Below are 19,291 nucleotides of genomic sequence, written 5' to 3'. Positions count from 1 at the left end.
TACAGTATCACAAAAGCATGCAGTAGTCACTGACAGTTTAAAAGTTTGTAATAGTGACCTGTTTATGTGCTGGATGCATTTTTAAAAAGATGTGCCTGTTCCTCCATGTTTTCTAAAATGTTTGAATTGGGCAGCTTTCCCTTCATGTTGTATTACAGCACTCCTATCTCAAACATTTCTAGTGCTGGGCTGATTTTACTAATGCTGGTTCACAAGCAACAGCAGGAAAAATATTCTGGTCCCTTGCTTGCAGGCAGAAGAGTGGTTAGGTGGGGCAAGAGTAGGAATCATCTTGCTTGGATGGACCACCAGAGAAGTGCTGCCTTCAGTCTTTGAATGGAAGAGCTAAAAGGAACTGAAGGAAAAGTCAAATAGCTGACAAGAAGTCAACACTGCATTCTTGACAATGCAAAACGACAAGTCAGGATTTCAACAGTCTTCTAATGCTTAGATTTTGTTGTTCACTAGAGTAATTCTGAATCAAATAAAGCTCAGAGAAATGAATGCAACCAAGTGTGGTGAGTTCATTTTTGGTATTAATTATTTCTCAAAAAACTGCAACACATGTGGCTTTTTTCATTAAGCTTTCTTTTTTTCTTTTTTTTCTTTTTTTTTTTTTTTCTTGCATTTTCACTTGATTATGGATAGCATTTATTTGTGTGGCCCCAGTTGTGGTTGCTGAATTGAGAAGTTGTGTGGTCTTCCCAACTGCTGGATGTCTACAAACCTTTTCAGCACCAACTGAATGGATGGATACTTTGTGTTTCAAAAAGAAAAAGAAAGGAGGGGATAGAACACAGACTGTTGTGCAAGTCAGAGGCTGGCTCAAGGTCTGGAAAGTTGAATTAGAACTATTGGTGTAAGAATTGTGCAGCTTTTAAGCTTCACAAAGAAACTGAGTTGAGCTATCCAAAGCTACTGCCCTGGTTAGAACTAATGTACCTCCCTGGTGTATTAGCAATTATAAGGAAAAAGCAGAGGCAAACCTTTAGCTCTCTTTCCATAGAGAAAAGTCCAGGGCTCCTTCCTTAGGTCTTTCAGATCCTCTGCCACCTGTGTTATGTCACATGTAACTGATTAAAAACCATGTGGCCTTCTTTTACATTGTTTTTGTAAGAGCCTTGAAAAAAACTTAAATTCTAAAACACAAAAGATGTATCAGTAGCAGAACACTGTAGGAGTTGGGCTTTTTGTTTGACTTGATGGATGGGAAAACATCAGCAGTTAACTTTGAAATGTTTGGTGTGCTACTGTTTCTAAGACTGGAGAACCATACTTTACTTTTGAAATAGAAAATGTACTTCAGTGGCCTTGCTTTGCTAGCACCCATACAAAGAACAGAGCAGAAAAGCAGCGTTTGTCTAAATTACAAACCCAAAGCTTTGAGGGAGAGGTGACCATGTATAGCTGTGTCAAGGATGATAGTGGGTGATTTGAAAAGAAATCAGTTTCTCTGTTTCTGTGACATGGGAAGGTCTGTTCCCAAAGATTTGCACTTCAATGGCTGATTCAGCTAAATGGGTTTTGTCAACATTTGCCTGACATTCGGGATGAGGATGGATAAAGTAAAAGCAAAACACAGAAAATCCCAACACTATTGAAGTGGTTCTGGAAACTCTTGGTGAGGCAGGTGATTGAAAAACAGTTTCCCCTTGTCCTCTGGGCTGTGATGAGTTGACCCCCAATCCTCCTTTTGTCCAGAACTGGGAGTGTGTGGGCACAGGGGAGTTTATCTGTGGCATTTTACTCTGCAGGTACAATGGATTTACAGCATGCTTGTTGCCAGTAACTCAGTTGCTAACTTGATCAACGTCAATAAATCACTTGCTTCTGATCATCGCCTCTTAGTGAGAGTAGAGATTTCAGTAGTGTAGATATTTGTGAGATGTGTGGATATTGGGATGGAGAGGGCTTGGCTTTCAGGGAGATGAGTGAGGTTAAGGCAATTAAATGGGGAAAAAGATGGGTATACATGAAATACAGCAAAGGAGATAAGATGAAGCTCTCTACTGGTCCATAAATCAGGTGCTCTGTCTCAGGAAAACAGAATCTTAATCAACTACACGTCCTCCAGTCTTTCAGACATGAAATAAATATCCTAAAAGGAGTACCGTTCATTCAGCTGTAATGTTGTTGAACTCTAGTTTTCCTTGGCATTGAAAACCAACTTCACCTTGTCCCAGGTGATGTGTGGTGACATCTTTATTGAGGATGTGGAATTCACTTGGGGTGTGTCTGGGGGTGTCAACAGAATTCATGCTTCAGGCTTGGTCCTGGATTTTGGAAGGCATTTTTCAACAAATATGATTCTCATTTGCAACTGTCTGACAAGAAAAAGAGTGAGGTTTGCAGCATGTTGTGTTTTCAGAGGATTGGTGTGTAAATAATGGGTTTTGGTTGGCATGGTAGTTGGTAGTGTCTCAACTAGTGCTATTGTGAACCCTGATTTATGTGGCTGTGCAGGTACACTTTGTATAATTAAGTTAATTAAATATCGTTGTGGGACTCATCTTAATATCCTTTGCTAAGTAGGTTCGACTGTAGCTGATTCTTGCTTAGACAATGTTCCTTCCCCTCCTCTCTCTGTAATTTAATATCTAGCTACTTCACTATTCGATTGCATTGTTCTAACCTTTTACTCACTCAATATAGATAAATGCAGATGCTTCAGGGCCTTCTTTTCTCTGTGGGACTTCTGTTGCAGGCACAGGTTTTACTCTGAGTCAATAAAATAAGGTTGTGCTCCATGACCTAAGGAGAGAGGTTTGTCTTGCTGCCACAGCAGCAAACAGGTGTTCAGGGCCTCATGCAATACCTGCTGGCTCACACCTGACAAAATGAGGTAATAAGAGTAGTTTCCAGTGTGCTCCAGATAATACAGGGTTGATGGCAAGTTTTCACTAAGTTAATTAACTAGCAGCCTACTCAGAGCCTTTCTCAGGGAGCTTTAAAAGGTCCCAGTGGGATGACTTAAAACTTTCTAAGTCTCACTCTTAGCTTGATGTGTTTGGAAGCTGGTGTGTGCATCCATACGGTATTCTGTGCGAGATGTGGCAGCCAGTAATCCAGGCTTTCCTCAAACAGTCTATGATTAAATACTAATGAAGATACTAAAAGTAATTTTAAAAACTTCAGGTTTAGATTCTCTTGGAGGTTTTGCAATGTGTCTTGTGTCTCAGGAGGCTTAGATGGCATCCTGTAACATGAATTATGAAGCAATGGGTAGATGCTGACCCACTTATAGCACTTGCAGAGAATAAATATTTGCCATAATGCTTTACTTCAGGTCCTAACCAGAGAAGATGGCTATGCAAACATGTATGGTAAACTACTGTCAAATGTGCTTTTTTTCCCTTGTTTATTTTTTTTTTTCCCCCTCAACTTCTGGATGAATTGTTTCTACATACCTTACTGTTTGTTTTAGAGAGTTTGTACATGGGAAGCTGGTGTAGCTGAAGGGCTGTATTGGATGTTAGCACAGTGTTCTGTAACCCATTTCTCTGCTGTACACCTGTATGAGACTTGTGCTGTTTGCATCACAGAGTGCTTGGATGCTAAAAGAACCACAGCCTGTTTGGCCTGTGGACTGTACTTGTTTAGTAGAGCTGAAGAATTTTGGACAAAGGAATGTATATGAGGTAAAAGAACTGGGAAATAGGTGCTGCAGAAAATGTTGTTAAGGTTCTGAAAAGCTTACTTTATTAGTATTGCTTTTTATGGCTCTGTGCAGATGTTAAGCCAGAACCACAGCCCTAGAGCAGTATATACTTTTTGAAAGCAGATATTAAGGAAATTTCAAAGAAGGATTTCTCATTTTACAAGTTGTCTGAATCTTCAAAATTGTAGCACAGATGTGGAAGATTTTAGGCATCATGCCTAAAATCCAATATACTGACATATATTGTGGTTGGCTCTCCCACCTGGGACATGCTAGACTGAGCTGCAGGTTTTAGTGCTGACAGCCTGAGCCTAGAAGACAGGCTTCCCTATCTGGTGTTTTTCTATTCCATCACACAGCTGCAGCTCTGTTCGTAGTTAGAGGTGAGCAGGAATAGTTAACTGCTGCTCTCTGGAATTGAGGTGTAGTTAAGGGTTGGCTTTTTAATGCTTTTACTTTGGTGAAAGTAAACTCTTGCCACACTCTCACTTGACACACTTTGCTTCTTACTACTAGCCAGCTGTTTTAAAGCAGTGAAATGTGCCATAAAATATGTCATTTGATCTCTTATAAATTGCATGTTTGAGATGAGAAATGTATTTGTTATCAAGTGATAGCTTTGTTATAGAGCAGTCAATTACAGATTGGGAGATGAGCAGAAGCACAGATCAGGCTACTGCCCTGTGCTTCAGAGGGTATTTTTACTCTCTGTGCCTAAGTAAAACTTAAACTATCAGTGCCATTGGTTATGTATAGCTAAGAATTCTGATGTTTACTTATTGAGAAAAAGGAACAGAAATGCTTCTTAGGTTAGTTTCCAGTGGGTGCATGAAAATAGGTGAGTGGATAAACTCCCTAAGTTGTAGTCTCAAGTGAGGTTGTGCAGCTGTTCCAAAATATGAGTTAACTGCTCACCCATGAGGATTTCCTTAGTTAAGAAAACAAATAGAAGTTAAGTGAGGTATTTGATTTGCTTGACTTAAATTTATTGACATGGACTGCAAAAAGAGAAAATCAGCATATCCTGTAGCTGTGGTGATCCTGGGTTAGTATCCAGCAAACAGCGAAGTGTCGAGATGCGCTTTGTTTGTAGCTGCCTGGTGGTTCAGAAAGCACATCTCCTTCTGCCCTTGCAGAATGGAGCTTGGTAAAGCCATGCTGAGAAATGTGAGCAGCTCAGTTGCTGTGTGTGCACTCTTTGTCCCCTCCTTATTAAATAAATAGACCGTGTATCTCCCTCTGCCATGGAACCTGTCATCACGATCAATAGGTTTCAGGATGGCAGAATTGAACAGGTGTAGCAGTTGCTTCTCCTGTGAAATTGCTGCAGTGCTGACTCGGATATTTTCAGTGTGCTGTAAAGCAAGTGCATTTGACTAAAATATCCTTTTGTCTTGGATTCTTCCCTGCAGTTTATTATTGTGTCTGGAAGATGCCTCCCACTGTGAGTTGTGGACTTTCAGCTTAATGTCAGTACTCATTAAATTGTAGGAGCAAAAGAAATTTAACAGACTGGAATCAAACCACAGTAGAAGGAAGAATTTGGTGCACAGTTCCAGGGAGTTTGCTTGCTTTTAATTACTGTAGACAGCTTAGATATGGTAGGTATGTGTACTTTATAGCAATGCTTCATGGATGTGTGTTAAAATAATCTAAAACCTCTCACCTCCTACCAGGTGGGGTTGTACGTATGGAGCAACTCAATCTAATTGTTGCAGGCATGGAACAGATGGGGTTTTATTGTCTGGAGTGTTGGGAATGCCTATGAGAGCAACGTCAGCAAGATCCTTGCCCCGAACAGCACTTGCTGAGACATAGCTCGCTGCAGGAAGATTGGCTTGGAAGCCTTACATAAGTCTCCAGCAATCATGGTTGTGATGGCGTGTATGGGAGAAAAGGAGAGAGAGTTTGTGTTCATTTTGGTGTGTGTAATTTACTTTCTGCCTTGTGCTTGAGCTGTTTCCAACATACCACATAGTAGAACACTGAGCTCTTATGAAAGTGTTTTAAACTTTGTTGGTTTAAAACACTTTGTGGAAGTGATTTCTCTTAGTTCCATTTCATAAAGGAGGAACTAAGGTGTATGAGAGGGAGAGGGAACTGCTGTGACAAATCACAGAGAAGCTGGTTACTTATTGATTCCTGTTCCTGAACAACACTACTTTTTCTCAGGTCTCCTTTTTGTAGTAAAGCAGCTTTGTGGAGTGTGATGAAAGACAATTATGCCCTTTCCTGCTTGCCTATTTCTAGCCTTCATAATAGATGAAACTTAGTGTGTGCTGGAGTATTTGTCCATCTCAGATTGTGCCAGTTTTCATTGCAGAGGGCGAGTGAACTGGCTGCCTTTGCCATGCATTCAGTTTTACTCAGTGATGACTGAGGTGCATTCCCTGCTGCCCAGTGCGCTGTGCTGGCTTGATGAGATCAGTGTCTGCAGTGAGTATAAAGTCACCCTTGATTTCCTATGAAGGGGTAAATACCAGCCAAGAGCTGCTGCTTTTCTGCTCCACTCTAGCAGAATGTAGGAAGAAGTGAACTTGTGGTCTTGCTTTTATTGTACAAGAAATGTTTGGGAATCCACAAGAATACTTTGTCAGGCACTGCATGCTGGACCTGTGAAGTAGGTGCAAAGGCCAGGTTCATGCAGGGAATGATGGCTCAGCATTCCCATCTCTATAATAAGCTTTGTAGCCTTTCTGTTCTTCCCTTAGCCTACTTTCAGCACCTCCACAGTGCTTTACTTTGCTGCTCAGGATAAGAGGACAGTGTTGTCTTATGGGACTCTTGCTGTCAGGCAAGAGTGGGTATTAGACAGCTCATCTGCAATAACTTGATGGGGAGAGTCTGGAGGTCAGAGAAAACGTGCTGAAGAAATGCTGCCTGCCTGAGCATAGTGATTTTGCTTTCCCTGCACATTGGACCCAGACCAGCTCATTGTGAGGTTAAGGAGGACAAGGTATCTTCCTTACCATGGGCTGGAAGATCCTGTTAATTGTGGGACCAGTACCTTCGTGTTGCTGATGTGTTTCATGTCTCACATCTGATGTTACAACTAGTGGCAGATTAAATTGAGGAATTAATTAAACCTTTTCTTTCCATACATGCCATATTAGTTTTCATAGGAGCCCTTTCCAGTCAGCAAACTTTGCTTCTTCAGAAATTCTTTTACTCTGGGCTTCTCTGCAGGCCAGCACTGGTTGTTTCTGTTTATCAAGGAGTAACTTGAGGCAGTTTTTAAAGACTATAAATAAATGTTGTTGTTTGGAGAGCTACTGCAGCCACCACAGAAGCGAGTCCTGTTGCAGTGAACACAGTGAGCGGAGAGGAATGCAGCTTACCTGGGGGGATTCCTTCTCTCACCACAGCTCTAGGTGAGAGACACAGTGTGATGTCCCTTTTTTGTGTGGAACAAAAAAGCCAGTAGGGCCCCCACAGAGATTCCTCTGCTTCTCACCTTCCACCAAATGTGTTTTTGAGGGAGAAGGGGCAACTAACAGTCATTTCAGGACTGGCCAAATTTTGCAGCCTCAAGAATAGCCAAAGTAGAACTTTCTACCAGTTGGAGCTTTCCAGTTTGCAGAGGACAGACTGCCCTGGGATCAGTTGCTGTTTCTCTGATCCTCCCTGTTCTGCAGTTTTTCACCTCTGGTTATCTTGATCCTATCTGTCCTTCTATCTCCTTTTCCCTATCTCTCTGCTTCTTCCTTCAGTATTCTTTCTGTGTTTTTCCTATCCATACTTTGTCTCAAACTGAAGTGTTTTGTGATGCTCATTAAGTAGCAGCACTGTTACATATTCTGTTGCCAGTGCACTTTTCTGTGCTTTCCCTGTTTTCATGCATTTGAGATCCCTAGCCCCTGGGACAGAGGCTTTCCACCACTCTGGATTGGTACAATACCTGTTACAGTGGGACCTGCTTTTACTGTCTAATAACATGATTGATACAACTAGTACAAATAAATGATTCATCTGCACTTTGAGGTTTCTAAACCAGGGTGATTTTTCCTGCAATTATTCTCTTCTTCATGAAGAATTAAATGAAAGCAATAAATACACAATAAATGCAACATCCTTAAATGCAAGTGTCCCAGGTTGTTCTTCCTGAGAAATGTGCAGGTTCATTCATATGTGTCCCTGCATGTTTCTGGCATCATGGTGTGTAGGTATCTTGAACAGCTGCATGAAGAAGTGATGTGAGATGTGTGTTTTTTGTAGACAACTGGTATGCCTCATGTATTTACTGGGAGATCAACATCTCTTCCCAGGAGACCGAGGAATAAAGAATGTGGAGATGGCTTGTGATCTGTCTTAGAGCTGTAAGCATTAACCTCAAGACAAAATGCTGGGAGCCAGTTTTTTAGTTCTTAAGCCTTCTGCTTATTCAGCATCCTTTCTTTATCCAGTGGCAGTCTCTTCTTATCAGTTCACTGATGAACTGTGGATCTGTCAGAGGAGGCAGTGTTCCTGAAGTGACATCTCTCAGTCCCTGCAGAATTGTGTCCCACAAGTGCTGTGAAATTTGTGTGACAAATGGCAGCCAGCCCCACCGAGGGACTTGGCAGTGTGGAACACCTAAGTGCACGTACTATGGAAGGCTATGTGGGAACTGCAGCATTTTGTCTTTCAGTTGACACTTCACCATTTCCTTGCTTTACAAATGTGTTGAAGATGTTCATGCTTCATGAATACCAAACACAAGGGTTTTCTTTTTTTCCCCATGATCAATATGAAGATCTCAGTAGAACGCATCATCACAAATCTTTTCTGAGTGCTTTAACTGCTCCCTTCCCCCTTCCCAAGGCTACTGGCTGGTGTGGTAGTAATTGAGGCAATCACAGTGTAAAAATAAATTACTGCCAAGGATCAGCTGTTACGTGCTGTAGTGGGAACTAATGGTGGCAGAACCACTGGGTCTTTACTAGGGAGACTGTGTTTCAAAGTTCTGGTCTCTCATTGTCTCCAGGATCAAATGCCAGTGAAGCATCGCTGCGAAGTGAATTCCAGCTGATAATCAGTGAATATCCCAGGAGGCCAGTTGCTAAAAACATGCCCCAGGGACAAGATAAATTTTGAGAGATGGAAGAATAGCAGAGATGTATGAGAGCAGCTGATGCAAAAAGATGCTTTTTGGCCTGGATAGCAATGGAATTTCTCATAGCAGATGAGTGAGAAGGAGCTGCACCATGCAAAGCCTGGCCCTGGTGGATTTGTTGGGCAGTAAGAAGCTGGCTACGCAGAGCCAGGATTGAATCCAAGCTCTTCGTGCTTCCCTGCCCCAGGATGCCTGTAGTTTCAGGGAAACAGCTCTACAGATGGTCAGATTGGGGAGAAATTCTTCATAGTTAAAACAAATTAAACAGCTGAACTTCATCTAATCACTGAGGAGTTGTCCATTCACCTTTTGGGAAAAGAGGAAGGAGACTTGAATTCTTTTCCTTCCTTTATATCTATTGATTCTTACTGCAGTGGCAGCTGGTTGCTGGTTTTGCTTTCACTGGGTGAATCCCAGCTGTGATTGCAGGTGCCGCTCCACTAGCTCAGATCCAAGCAGGGACTTGTGAGCAGGCAGCCCATGTTGAAGTGCTTCACAGCACTTCAGTGGATACAAATAAATGCTAAATCTGTTCCCTGGTAAATGTTGGAACCATGTGAGTGCACTGAACCTATCTGAGCTGCCAAACCTTCTGTCAAGCCAGAAGTTAAGTTGTTGTAAGTCTGTGTTCCATTTTCTTTCAATAACTTGCAGTGTGTCCTGTAGGAGTATAAGTATGACTCCAGCCAGGCATGAAACACACAGCTTGAAAACCAGAATGTTGGAGAGGCTGGGTAATGGACAGTGTGATTGTGACCCTGGTCACACTGAAATGGGAAGAGTCTGGGCACGTCTCAGCCTGTGTGTTTGTCCTTCTCCAGAGGGAAGAGGGTCATGGGAAGCCTGGTAGAGGCACTGCTGTATTTGTTTTCTGGAAGTAACTGTCAGGGTTGGTGAGAAGGCAGAAGTCCTCTTGTGCCAAGTGTGTATGGATGCTGTAGGAGCAGCTGCAGGAGTGACTGGCCCTGTGTGCTGACTGGCAGCTGGTGTGTGATGAGGTGTGGCTGGGAATGTTGCAGTGAAGGTAACCCAGGCAGGAAGGTGAGGAGATGATTCTGTCCTACTGCTCTGCTCTCTGAGACCTCACCTGGGCTGCAGTGTCCAGCTCTAGTGTCCTCAGCACAGGAAAGACATGGATATGTTGGAGCCAGTGCAGGGGAGGCCATGAAAGTGTTCAGAGGGATGGAACCTTCCATGAAGACATGCTGAGAGAGCTGAAGAAGAGAAGGCTGTGGGTAGACCTTATTGTGGCCTTTCAGTACTTAAAGGGGACTTAGAAGAAAGCTGAGGAAAAACTTTTCATCAGAGCTTGTTGCAACAGGACAGGGATAATGGTTTTAACTGGGAGGGTTGATATAGATTATATATGAGAAGTTTTAAACAATGAGGGTGGTGAGGCATTGGAACAGGGTGGATGACCCTTCACTGGGGACGTTCAAGGTCCGGTTTGATGGAGCTCTCAGCAACCTGATCTTGTTGAAGCTATGTCTGCTCATTGCAGGGGAGCTGTGCTAGGTGAGCCTTAAAGGTTCCCCTACAACTGAAACAATCTTGGAGTCTATGAATTGCAGATTCTGTTTGGGTTGTTTCAGTTTTTTTGGGTTGGTTTTTATTTTTCCCCCCACTCCCACTCTTCACACCTTCCACACTCTTTATCTGTGTATTTAAAGAGGTAAGGATGCTTCTAGGTAGGTTTTTATCCACTCACTCTAATTGGCACCACTGAATATCACGTATTCCTAGACTGAGGCACAAGCTCTTAGCTGTGATGAGGTCTGGGGAAAGCAGCTGAAAGTCCTTCTGCAGAGGGAGGAGTGGGGAGGAGAGAACCCATTAGAGTACAACGGAGAGAACTGGAGTGAATTTCCATGCTGATGAATATGAGAGTGGAAGCCCTGACTGCTGCTGCAGTGTAATCTGGCTGAGCAAGTGTTCTCCAGGCACAGTCAGAACTCATCTGTGCCGAGCGCTGGCATGACCAGCTCCCATGATGAATATTGACCTCAGCAGTGGGTCTGATGAGTAATATCCCAACTAGAGCAGTTGCAGACTCTGTCCCAGGGAATCTTTACTGTCTGCTATTCGTCTTAGCAGCAGCACCTGACAGGTAGAAGGAAGGCTGAGGAAATGCTCCAGCTGCAGTTTGGTGGGGTGTTTTTCCCCAGTTGTTATTTTACTTTCAATTTTAGATTTCTCACATCTGCTTCTAGATCCACCTAGAAGGGAAAGGGAGTGGTGCAGATTGCTGCAGCTTGTGAGAGAAATGAGGCAGAGGAACAGGAGTGACCAGTATTTGCAGCTGTGTTTGGGACACTGACATGAGTTATCTCTAATGATCTAAACTGGAGATGAGGACTGAAGTCATTATGGTAAGAATTCAAAATGTAGTGGTTGTAGTGATAGATGACTACAGGTAAGAGCTAGCTACAGCATTTTAAACTGAGTGAAAGTCCAAAGCAATAAACCATCAATTTCATCATAACAGGTAGCAAAGTTCCACAAAATGTCAGGCAATACTGAGAAGCTGAAGTTCCCTGAGCAGGATGGGGCAGTGATGGCCAGGTTTGCTGTTGTTCTGCTGGAACACAGAGCAATTTGCAGCCTGTTTCCAGCAACTCCCCCTGCCAGAGCAGCAAGCACAGTCCAGTGTGTGGTGGGACAAATGCACTCATGTGTAGGACAGTGCCTGTGCCAGTGAGCTTGTGTTGGGACCCACATTGGCCTCAGCAGGGAGCGTGCCTTTGGCAAAGCAAACAATACTTGTGGTGAAGGAGGAATTTCTTGCAGAACTGGCTCCATGTGCACCTGCTCAGACTGGCATGGAATTTCTGCTGCATCTCTAAGATGTTCCTGAAACCTCTGAAAATTTCCCTCCTTTGTTTCAGAGCCATCATCAATCACTTCAACCCGAAGATAGAGTCTTATGCTGCAGTGAATCACATATCACAGCTCTCCGAGGATCAGGTAAGCCAGGCATGCCATGGCCTTTTTTCATGTTGACCTCTGGAATATGGGAGTCCAGGAGGACCTTGTGCTCACTGGGACTGATGATGTGGCAGCAGTAAGAAATGCAAGCAGGAATCTCATGTTCCTCGTTCAGATGTGGGTGAGAGAAAGAAAAATGAATTGCTTTAGCCAATTCTACCACCACATACAGAGATTTTGGTCCTGCAAATGTAGAAGGATGGATACAAACAAGAAAAATATTCAGCATTGTCAGCAAGTGTGTTTGGAGACTGTGAGGATGCTGGCATTTAGAATAGGACAGGAAGTTTTTGGCAGCAAACTTAGTTATCAGAGAACTGTTGAGCATAATTTGATTTTTTCCTTTTGGTGATATTGGGGACCTAGAACTCTGTCAACAGCTGGTAGAAATTTTCTAGGGTAATTGAATTCAGTTGGGTTAGATTTTAAAAAGCAGAGTTTTTTAATAAAGAGGGTGATCATGTTATGTTTCCCTTCCTTAATTTGGCCTGGTTTGCTATCTTCGTGTTCTGCTTATATTGCATAAATTTGTAAACGTGGCTTTTTGAAAATAGGCTACTGTGAGTGGTCTCAGGAATGGGAGAAAGAGATGGCCTATTTCCTAAAATAAAATATCAGAATTATACATTAATCACTCTTAGAGAGATAAATGACTCTGCAGGAGCATGTGGTGGACAAAATGCAGAGCTGCCATGAGAGCTTGGGGAATCATCCCAGACACAGCTGCATCAACAACTCTGGACCTTCTGGATAAGAAATTGTTTATGCAGTCCAAGACAGATTTCATTTAAGTCACCTTGGGTTGCCCCTTCCATTGGATGGGATCCCATACTTGTGCTTGCTAAAAGGTCCTGACTGTATCCTGCTCTGCGATTCATTTATCTTTCTGTCCATGATATTTTTACTATTTCTTGATTATACCCTTGCATTTTTCCCACTAACCTTTTCATGTATTAACCCTACTTGATCTGTACTACGTAACACCCCAAAGACTTGGGATGAATGCTGTACTGATGCAGTGGGGGAAAAAAAGGTGGCCCCTACTGGTTTTTATTATATTCTTGGTATAGGTGGATAGAAGAACATTGGTTTTAATTTACTCAATTTTCCTTATTGTTCTGCCTCTGAGAGTCACTGTATCCACAGCTATGCTTTCTGATGGTTCATGTTATCAATCCTTATTCATTGATGATACACTGATTACATCAACCCAGGCCTCAAAAAAAGAAAAGCCTTTGATAGCCCAATTTAAAACTGGAGGCTTGGATAGAGGGGAATTTTGCATAGTCTTTGAGTTAGTCTGAGAAAGGAAATGAGCTTTTCACTGTCAGCTCTGTGTAGTATTCATCCCCCAGCAGTTCAGGGAGGTCAGGTTAAATCCTTTCTTCCTTGTGTGTTATTCTTTAAATAAAATCCCTAGCAGCAGGCAGATAATGAAATCAGTGCTGATGCATGAAGCATTTTGAGGAAGATGATTAGGAAGTTGAAAGACAGACAGATTTCTCTTTTTTTCTTGTCTCTCTTCATGCTTTCTCTCAACAGAGGGAGAACATCAAACAAAATAAAGCAATAATAGCCCCAGACGAACTGCAGAGAAATAAGGGAGATGTCACTGTGCTGAGGGAGTGTGTGGTCCCAGGGTGTTTATTCAGCACTGCAATTTACTGCACAAGGAGGAGAGGGATGGAGACTTCTTGCCTCCACTTTCAGTTAGGCTAGTGAGCTCAGGTCTGTGTGTTTGGATTGTGGTTTCCCCTCTGTCAGTAGCTATAAGTACATGAGACATTCTGGTAGTTGGCCCAGATCAAGCCCAGGGTCTGGCTTTTGTGGGCTAACAGACTTTGCTGTTTTTTATTGTGTGAGCTGTTCAGCATGTGTGTGGGAAGGGGAGGAATCAAGCTTGTCTTTTGGCTGCTGCAGTCTCTTTCCTTTTATTTTTATTTTTTTTTTCCTTCCAGCTGTACCTTTGTTTTAACTTGTGTGTTCATTTAATTACCCATTTCTCTACTCTCCTTAAATATTTTCTATACAGAATCCACCATCCTTTATAGCTCTGTCTTTTGAAGTGTACCACATTGAAATATTTAATGCTGACATTTAGTTTGTGTGTCCACACACAGATACTACATTTGGGGCTGGTCATTTTCTCCTTTGAGTTATTCCAGTAGTTTCAGGAGACTGGTATTTCTTTACTGAAAACATTTGTTTTTAGAATTTTAATGGCCAAACTTTCCTTTTAATGACGATTTTCTTCTCAGACACTAGTCTTTCACCAGATTCTCATATGGCTGCTTACACTCCTCTGTGGTATCTGAAAATCTCCTGCTAATCAGGCAGATATGTCTTTGACACATCTTTGTCTGAAGGGGAATTTCCAGCTGCTCTGCTTTGTTTCAAATTCACCTGAAGCTAAGTTCTGACACCCTGTTAATGTGTTTGATTATTTATTTATTTATTTTTATATTTTAATATCCTTAAATGTAGCTAAGTAATCAGCTGAAAGAGATTTTGCTCTATCTTCTTCTTTTCCTAATCCCATTGAAGCCTTTATTACCTTGTTAATTACTAATGTCCATTTATTACTATTCTAAGTCTGTCATTTCAGTGCTTTCTCCTTTTTTATTTACAGGCATTAATTTTAACAATATTACATGCTGGGAGGATTTGTAGGCCCTTAAAAATGATGGGCATGGGATTGTTTTAAGCACACACTGTTAAAGCCACTGTATGTTCTCATACAGTTCTAGAGATTTCCAGGAGCTGTAGTCTGAATATACAGGTTTCTGGTCTAGGCAAGTGTATTTGTAAGACTTCATGGAACTGCTTTGCTGACTGTTGTGGGGTTTATCCAGTGTTAAGAGGTTTATCCAATGTTCTGATCAGAAATACTGGGAAAAGACCTTTTCCACCCCATATTCTCTCCAGCAAAGACTGGGAGATTCCCAGGGGCAGGCCAACAAAGAATCACTTCAGTCTGTAGAAACCACAGGATCCTCAGTGCCTTCTACGAAGCATTTCCTTGCCAAGGCAAACTCAAAATCCTTCCTAGTCATTAGCTGTTTTGACCTTGCTGTAGTTCCTCACCATGAAGCAGGGAATGTCTTAGCCAGTTGTTGGCATCTTTCCTCACTTGCTAATTTGTTAAACCTGACTTCAGTGTTAATTTGTTGTTTTGTGATATTCTCTCTCTCAACACATTTGGTTCCTCCCTGCACATCCTTTAAAGGACTGAAAGATGCTGCACAATCAAAAAGATTGGGTTGGCCATTAACTGCCAGTGTAATTTTAGCTCTTCCATGCCAGTGATTTTTCCCATTGTCTTCAAAGAGGTTTTGGTACATTCTTGAGTCAAAGGGCAAAATATAGCCTTCTATGAAATGAGTTCATAGGCTTATCTGTATTTTCCAGATGGTTGGGCTGCCTTGTGCTTAATATGTTGGAGGCAGTAGACTTTCTCAGTGCCATATCTGATCTGAGCTCACAAAATATTTTCTAGCATAAGCGGTTGTAGAGAACAGGGTCAAGGCAGTGAGGAAACAGCAACACAAGAATTGCTCTGGAAAAGCAAATGCAGACAAACAGAAAGGGTGAAAACACAGCATGAATGGTTTAGGTGGGGTCTCACATCTGCCATTTTCTGTGTGTGAAAGAGCAGCTATTTATAAGAAGGCAGCTGTCCACCTGATAGCAATGTAGCACAGCTTTCAAGAAAGGCTGAAGTGAGAGGAACCCAGTAGTTTTGGTTGAATTTTCTCTGAGTAGGAATGTGTTGTGGCACCTTGCATGCCAATCAAGTCTTGTGCCAGTTAGAAAGTTGCTCACTAAAATCTCATTTTCTCTTTGACATTTTTTCTTTCCACAATTTCCTCTCTAAGGTTCTTAAAATTGAGATGTCAGACACAAAGGACTGATAATGCTTGTTAGTTAGGAACATCTCTGCTTTCTTTAGTAAAAGCCCCTCTTTCTTCCCAGCCACAGTGCAGACATTATGCCATCTCCAAAATGGAGGTAAAGTTCAGTGTGGGAGACTGCTGTGAACACCTGTTTTATGTCTGGTAATTGCAGATGGAAAGTGCTGGGAGCCAGAACAGATTGTGATGGAAAAACAGGACAACTCTATCACTTCTGAAATTGTGACAAATCAGTGTAATACTTGAGTTGTTTCATACTGTAGTACCTTAGTAACTCAGGTAGAATCAGAATTTTTTCAGGTTGGAAAAGACTTTTAAGATGATCTAGTCCAACCACTAACCCAGCACTACCAGTAGCTGCAACTTAGTTTGGTCAGCCATCTCACAAAGCCATTTCCCTTTCACTGAGGTCATACCTCAGTTGCTGATGCTCCTCCACAATCCACACGGCCTTCTGTTGCCTGGTGAGGCTCTGAGGAACTGACCTGCAGTGCTGCTCAAGGAGGTTCCACAAATGACTTGCATAGAAAGACACAAAAGGGTGTAGTTGGTTTTAGGTGCCCTAAAATGTTTTCATTCCAAGCCATTGATGTCAGGGTTTATTCAGTTTGTTCTGGTTTCCATAACTAGTAGCAAAACCACTGGCAGATACCAAATGCTTTGTCTTTTTTTAGCACTGCTGGCAGTGGAGTTAAAAGCCTCTTGGCAATGCCTGCATTTGATATTCTTTAAATGCCGAGTACTGTCAGTGCTAGGTACTACCACAGTAAATCCCCCTAATCCCTTACATTAATATAACGTGTCATGAGCACTGAGAAATACTTTATAATGGTCTTGGCATAATGGTGCTTCACTTCTGAAATGCAGTGAGCTTTGGGGTAGAAGGTCTCAAGCCTGCTAGTGTTGTGTTGCACACAGTAGTGGGAACGTGAAACTCCAGCTAAGGAGGGATTACCAAGGCAAGGCCTTAAATTAAAGTCATCGTGTCTTTGCAAATGAGGCAGGGATGTTGGCTTTCATGGTCTTATTATAGACACCTACTCATGACTAATGGCTTGAAACAGATTTTATCATTTAAACAGAGCAGGGCTGCACCGGGTGAAATTGGAAAGGAGCTATATAAAAAGTCTTCTGGAATTGGCAAATTGCTGATTTGTTTACCTGATGGGAGTTTTCTCTGGTTTAGCTATTGTCCTCTATTTTTGTTGTTGTTGTTGCTTTTGTCGTCTTTTGTTTTATCAGAGAAATGTCCCTGCTATTTACTAAAATCTCAAACTGCTTTGTGCAGTGTTCCAGACTGAATGGGTCTGAACAGGCTCCAAGGTCTGATCAGCTTTGCAGCAAGGAGATTTGAAACTGGAGGTGAGCTTTGGAGCAGTGACTTTGTGCTGTGTAGTGCCTTTTATTAACATGCAGAATGCAGTAAACTGTGCGTCAGTGGAGGAGGGGGGACAACTGTGCTAGGCCATTAGAGAGACAAAAAAAAGGCCTTTGATTTTTAAAAACAGCTGCTACTCGAGAGATGCAACCCTATTCCAGTAAGAAGTGGGAGAAACCCTTCCATTCTCTTCCTTCACACCTAACACTAAGGTGCCCCAGCATCCTGCCTCTTACTGTTGGTGGCACTTTTAGCTGCTCTGGGCCTCAGAGGCATCATGACCCTGAAAAACCTTGGCTGCTCCTGGAGGAGTCTTCCCACCCTTTCTGCACTGCAGATGCTGAGACATGTCTTGCTTCCACCACTTTTGTCACCTGCCCTCTTGGGCAGGTAAGAGACTGCCTTCAAGTACAAGCTACTAACAAAGCAAGTCCATTAAACTTCAAAGCAAGGCTTGCCTTCAGTTCTTACGGCTGTTTTCACATCCTTGCCTGGCTTTGGCACTATAACAGGGACTGATAGGAGCCTGAGGACTGCAGCAGTGCTGGGGACTTAGCTTGGAAGAGCTGCTATTCTCTGCTGGCTGCCACTGAGTGCAGCCTCCTGGAGTTAGGTATGTTTCTGTGCTGGGGTACAGAAGCTACACTCAGTGATGTGAGTTACGAGCCAAACCTGATTCACAGCTGGGAGTGTCCTGAGCATGAACCATAGGTTTGACTTTGTAATAAGCTCCCAGTCCACATTCTGGAGACAGGCTGATGTTGCTCTAGTCCCAGTGCTTGTCCTCTTTACCAGCAAGTTTGTTTCACAAAACATTTCTCAGATGCCTGGCAGATTTGATTTACATTTGCTTCTTTTGCACATACTTGCTTTTTACTGCTTCTAAACCTAGAAAAGGGGCTGTAGGTAGCTAGAGGAAGGGGCTGCAGGGTGGAATCTGAACTCCTTCCTGCTGTCACTGTGCTGCTTTGAGCAAACCTTGAGCCCTGTGTCCTCCCGAGGGAGGGAAGCCGGTGGGGAGCCCTTGGGAGCCAGGCAGCATCTGAAGTGCCGTGTGATCTGCCAGGGAAGGCTGCTGAGGAAATACAGAGCAGTGTTACGGATTCCCATCACTGTTAAGTGCCTGTATGGGGCAGGGAAAGCTCCACAGAGGATTGCAACAGAATGATCAAAACAGTCTGCATTTATAAAGATTAAATTACAACTCTGCACATCTGTGATTAAAGCAGAAGCTGTCAACGTCTGGCTTGTGTGAACGCACAATTCAATTTGCATTTTGTAAAACTTCAGATTGAGAAGGTTCTTTAATCCCTTGTGAAGCAGGAACAAAAGGTGTTGGCTTTTGCCATAATGCCTACAGATACCATGCAAACTTCTTTGGTCATCCTCTGTAAAGCTGGATTTATAGCACTGTGATTTGTTGCTCTAGTCCCGAGCTCCACCTTAAGCTTCCTTACACTCAGTCATCTCTTTGCTTGGGAGTCCTAAGAGCAGACAGCTACAGCCTGCTGTGCCAGCTGCAGACAGCAGTGTGGCTGTGAGCAACCACTCCTGGAGTCACATTTTCCACTCACAAAAGGGGATTGACTGCAGTGACTGCCAGCCCTGCTCATTCTGGGGCTTCTTTAGGGTAAAACTCCTGCCTTTAGAGACTGGTACTCTCCCTTCTCTCTGGTACTATCCTGCTGATACAGATGATGTTTTTTGCCTTCCTTTTCTGGATTCTCTAGCTGGAGCTGCAGCTGCTTCCCAAAAGTGACAAATTGGGTCATTGCTCTGATTTCAAATTGGAAAACAAATGGAGCTTTGTAGTCTCCACCCCTCCCAGAGCAAGAGAGTAAACGCTGCTGAGCCAAAAGGTGCCACATCTGAAGAGAGCTTCACTCAGCTGGAAGATTAGTTTTTTTGTCTCTCTGACACTTGTCTTTTGGATGTTAAGTCAGTATGTAGAAACTTATTGTCCACAGTAGGGACCTCAAAGGCAAACCTTTTGATCGTGGAGGGGATGACATCCCTGACGTGTGTTACTCTTCATGGGAGATCTGAGGCAGGCAGGGGGATTGCTCACAGAACCAAGATGTGCCACTCAAAAGACAGCAAGCTGAGGGAATGGATGTCTGGAGAGATGGAAGCTGGGGAAGGTGGTTCATCAGCCAAGTGCCAGAGGCTATAAATCAATTTCACTGCTTTAGTGAGAGGGCCCTTGGATTCCCCTATGGCTCAGTTAAGGCACAAATAAGCTCCTGGGGAGCTAAGTATTGCTGGCA

General features: G+C 42.9%; 1 protein-coding gene across 8 annotated transcripts in view; it reads left to right on the top strand.

Moving 5' to 3' along the window:
• The window catches only part of ARMH3 (armadillo like helical domain containing 3), a 123,441-nt gene that overhangs the window by 77,774 nt on the left and 26,376 nt on the right, over nucleotides 1-19,291 (top strand). For 4 of the 8 annotated variants that reach the window (XM_086901226.1, XM_086901227.1, XM_086901234.1 and 1 more), the window contains exon 24: nucleotides 11,636-11,714. In XM_086901226.1, the coding sequence (XP_086757352.1) occupies nucleotides 11,636-11,714 (79 nt within the window). Of the gene's footprint in view, nucleotides 1-253; nucleotides 510-11,635; nucleotides 11,715-19,291 lie in introns of those variants that run through there. The other 4 variants (XM_086901230.1, XM_086901229.1, XM_086901231.1 and 1 more) reach the window with 1 other exon arrangement.

Source organism: Cyanistes caeruleus, chromosome 8 (genome assembly GCF_971803275.1).
Source record: "Cyanistes caeruleus chromosome 8, bCyaCae1.hap1.1, whole genome shotgun sequence".
Taxonomy (NCBI): Eukaryota; Metazoa; Chordata; class Aves; order Passeriformes; family Paridae; genus Cyanistes; species Cyanistes caeruleus.
This window is presented reverse-complemented; position numbering and strand designations above follow the sequence as displayed.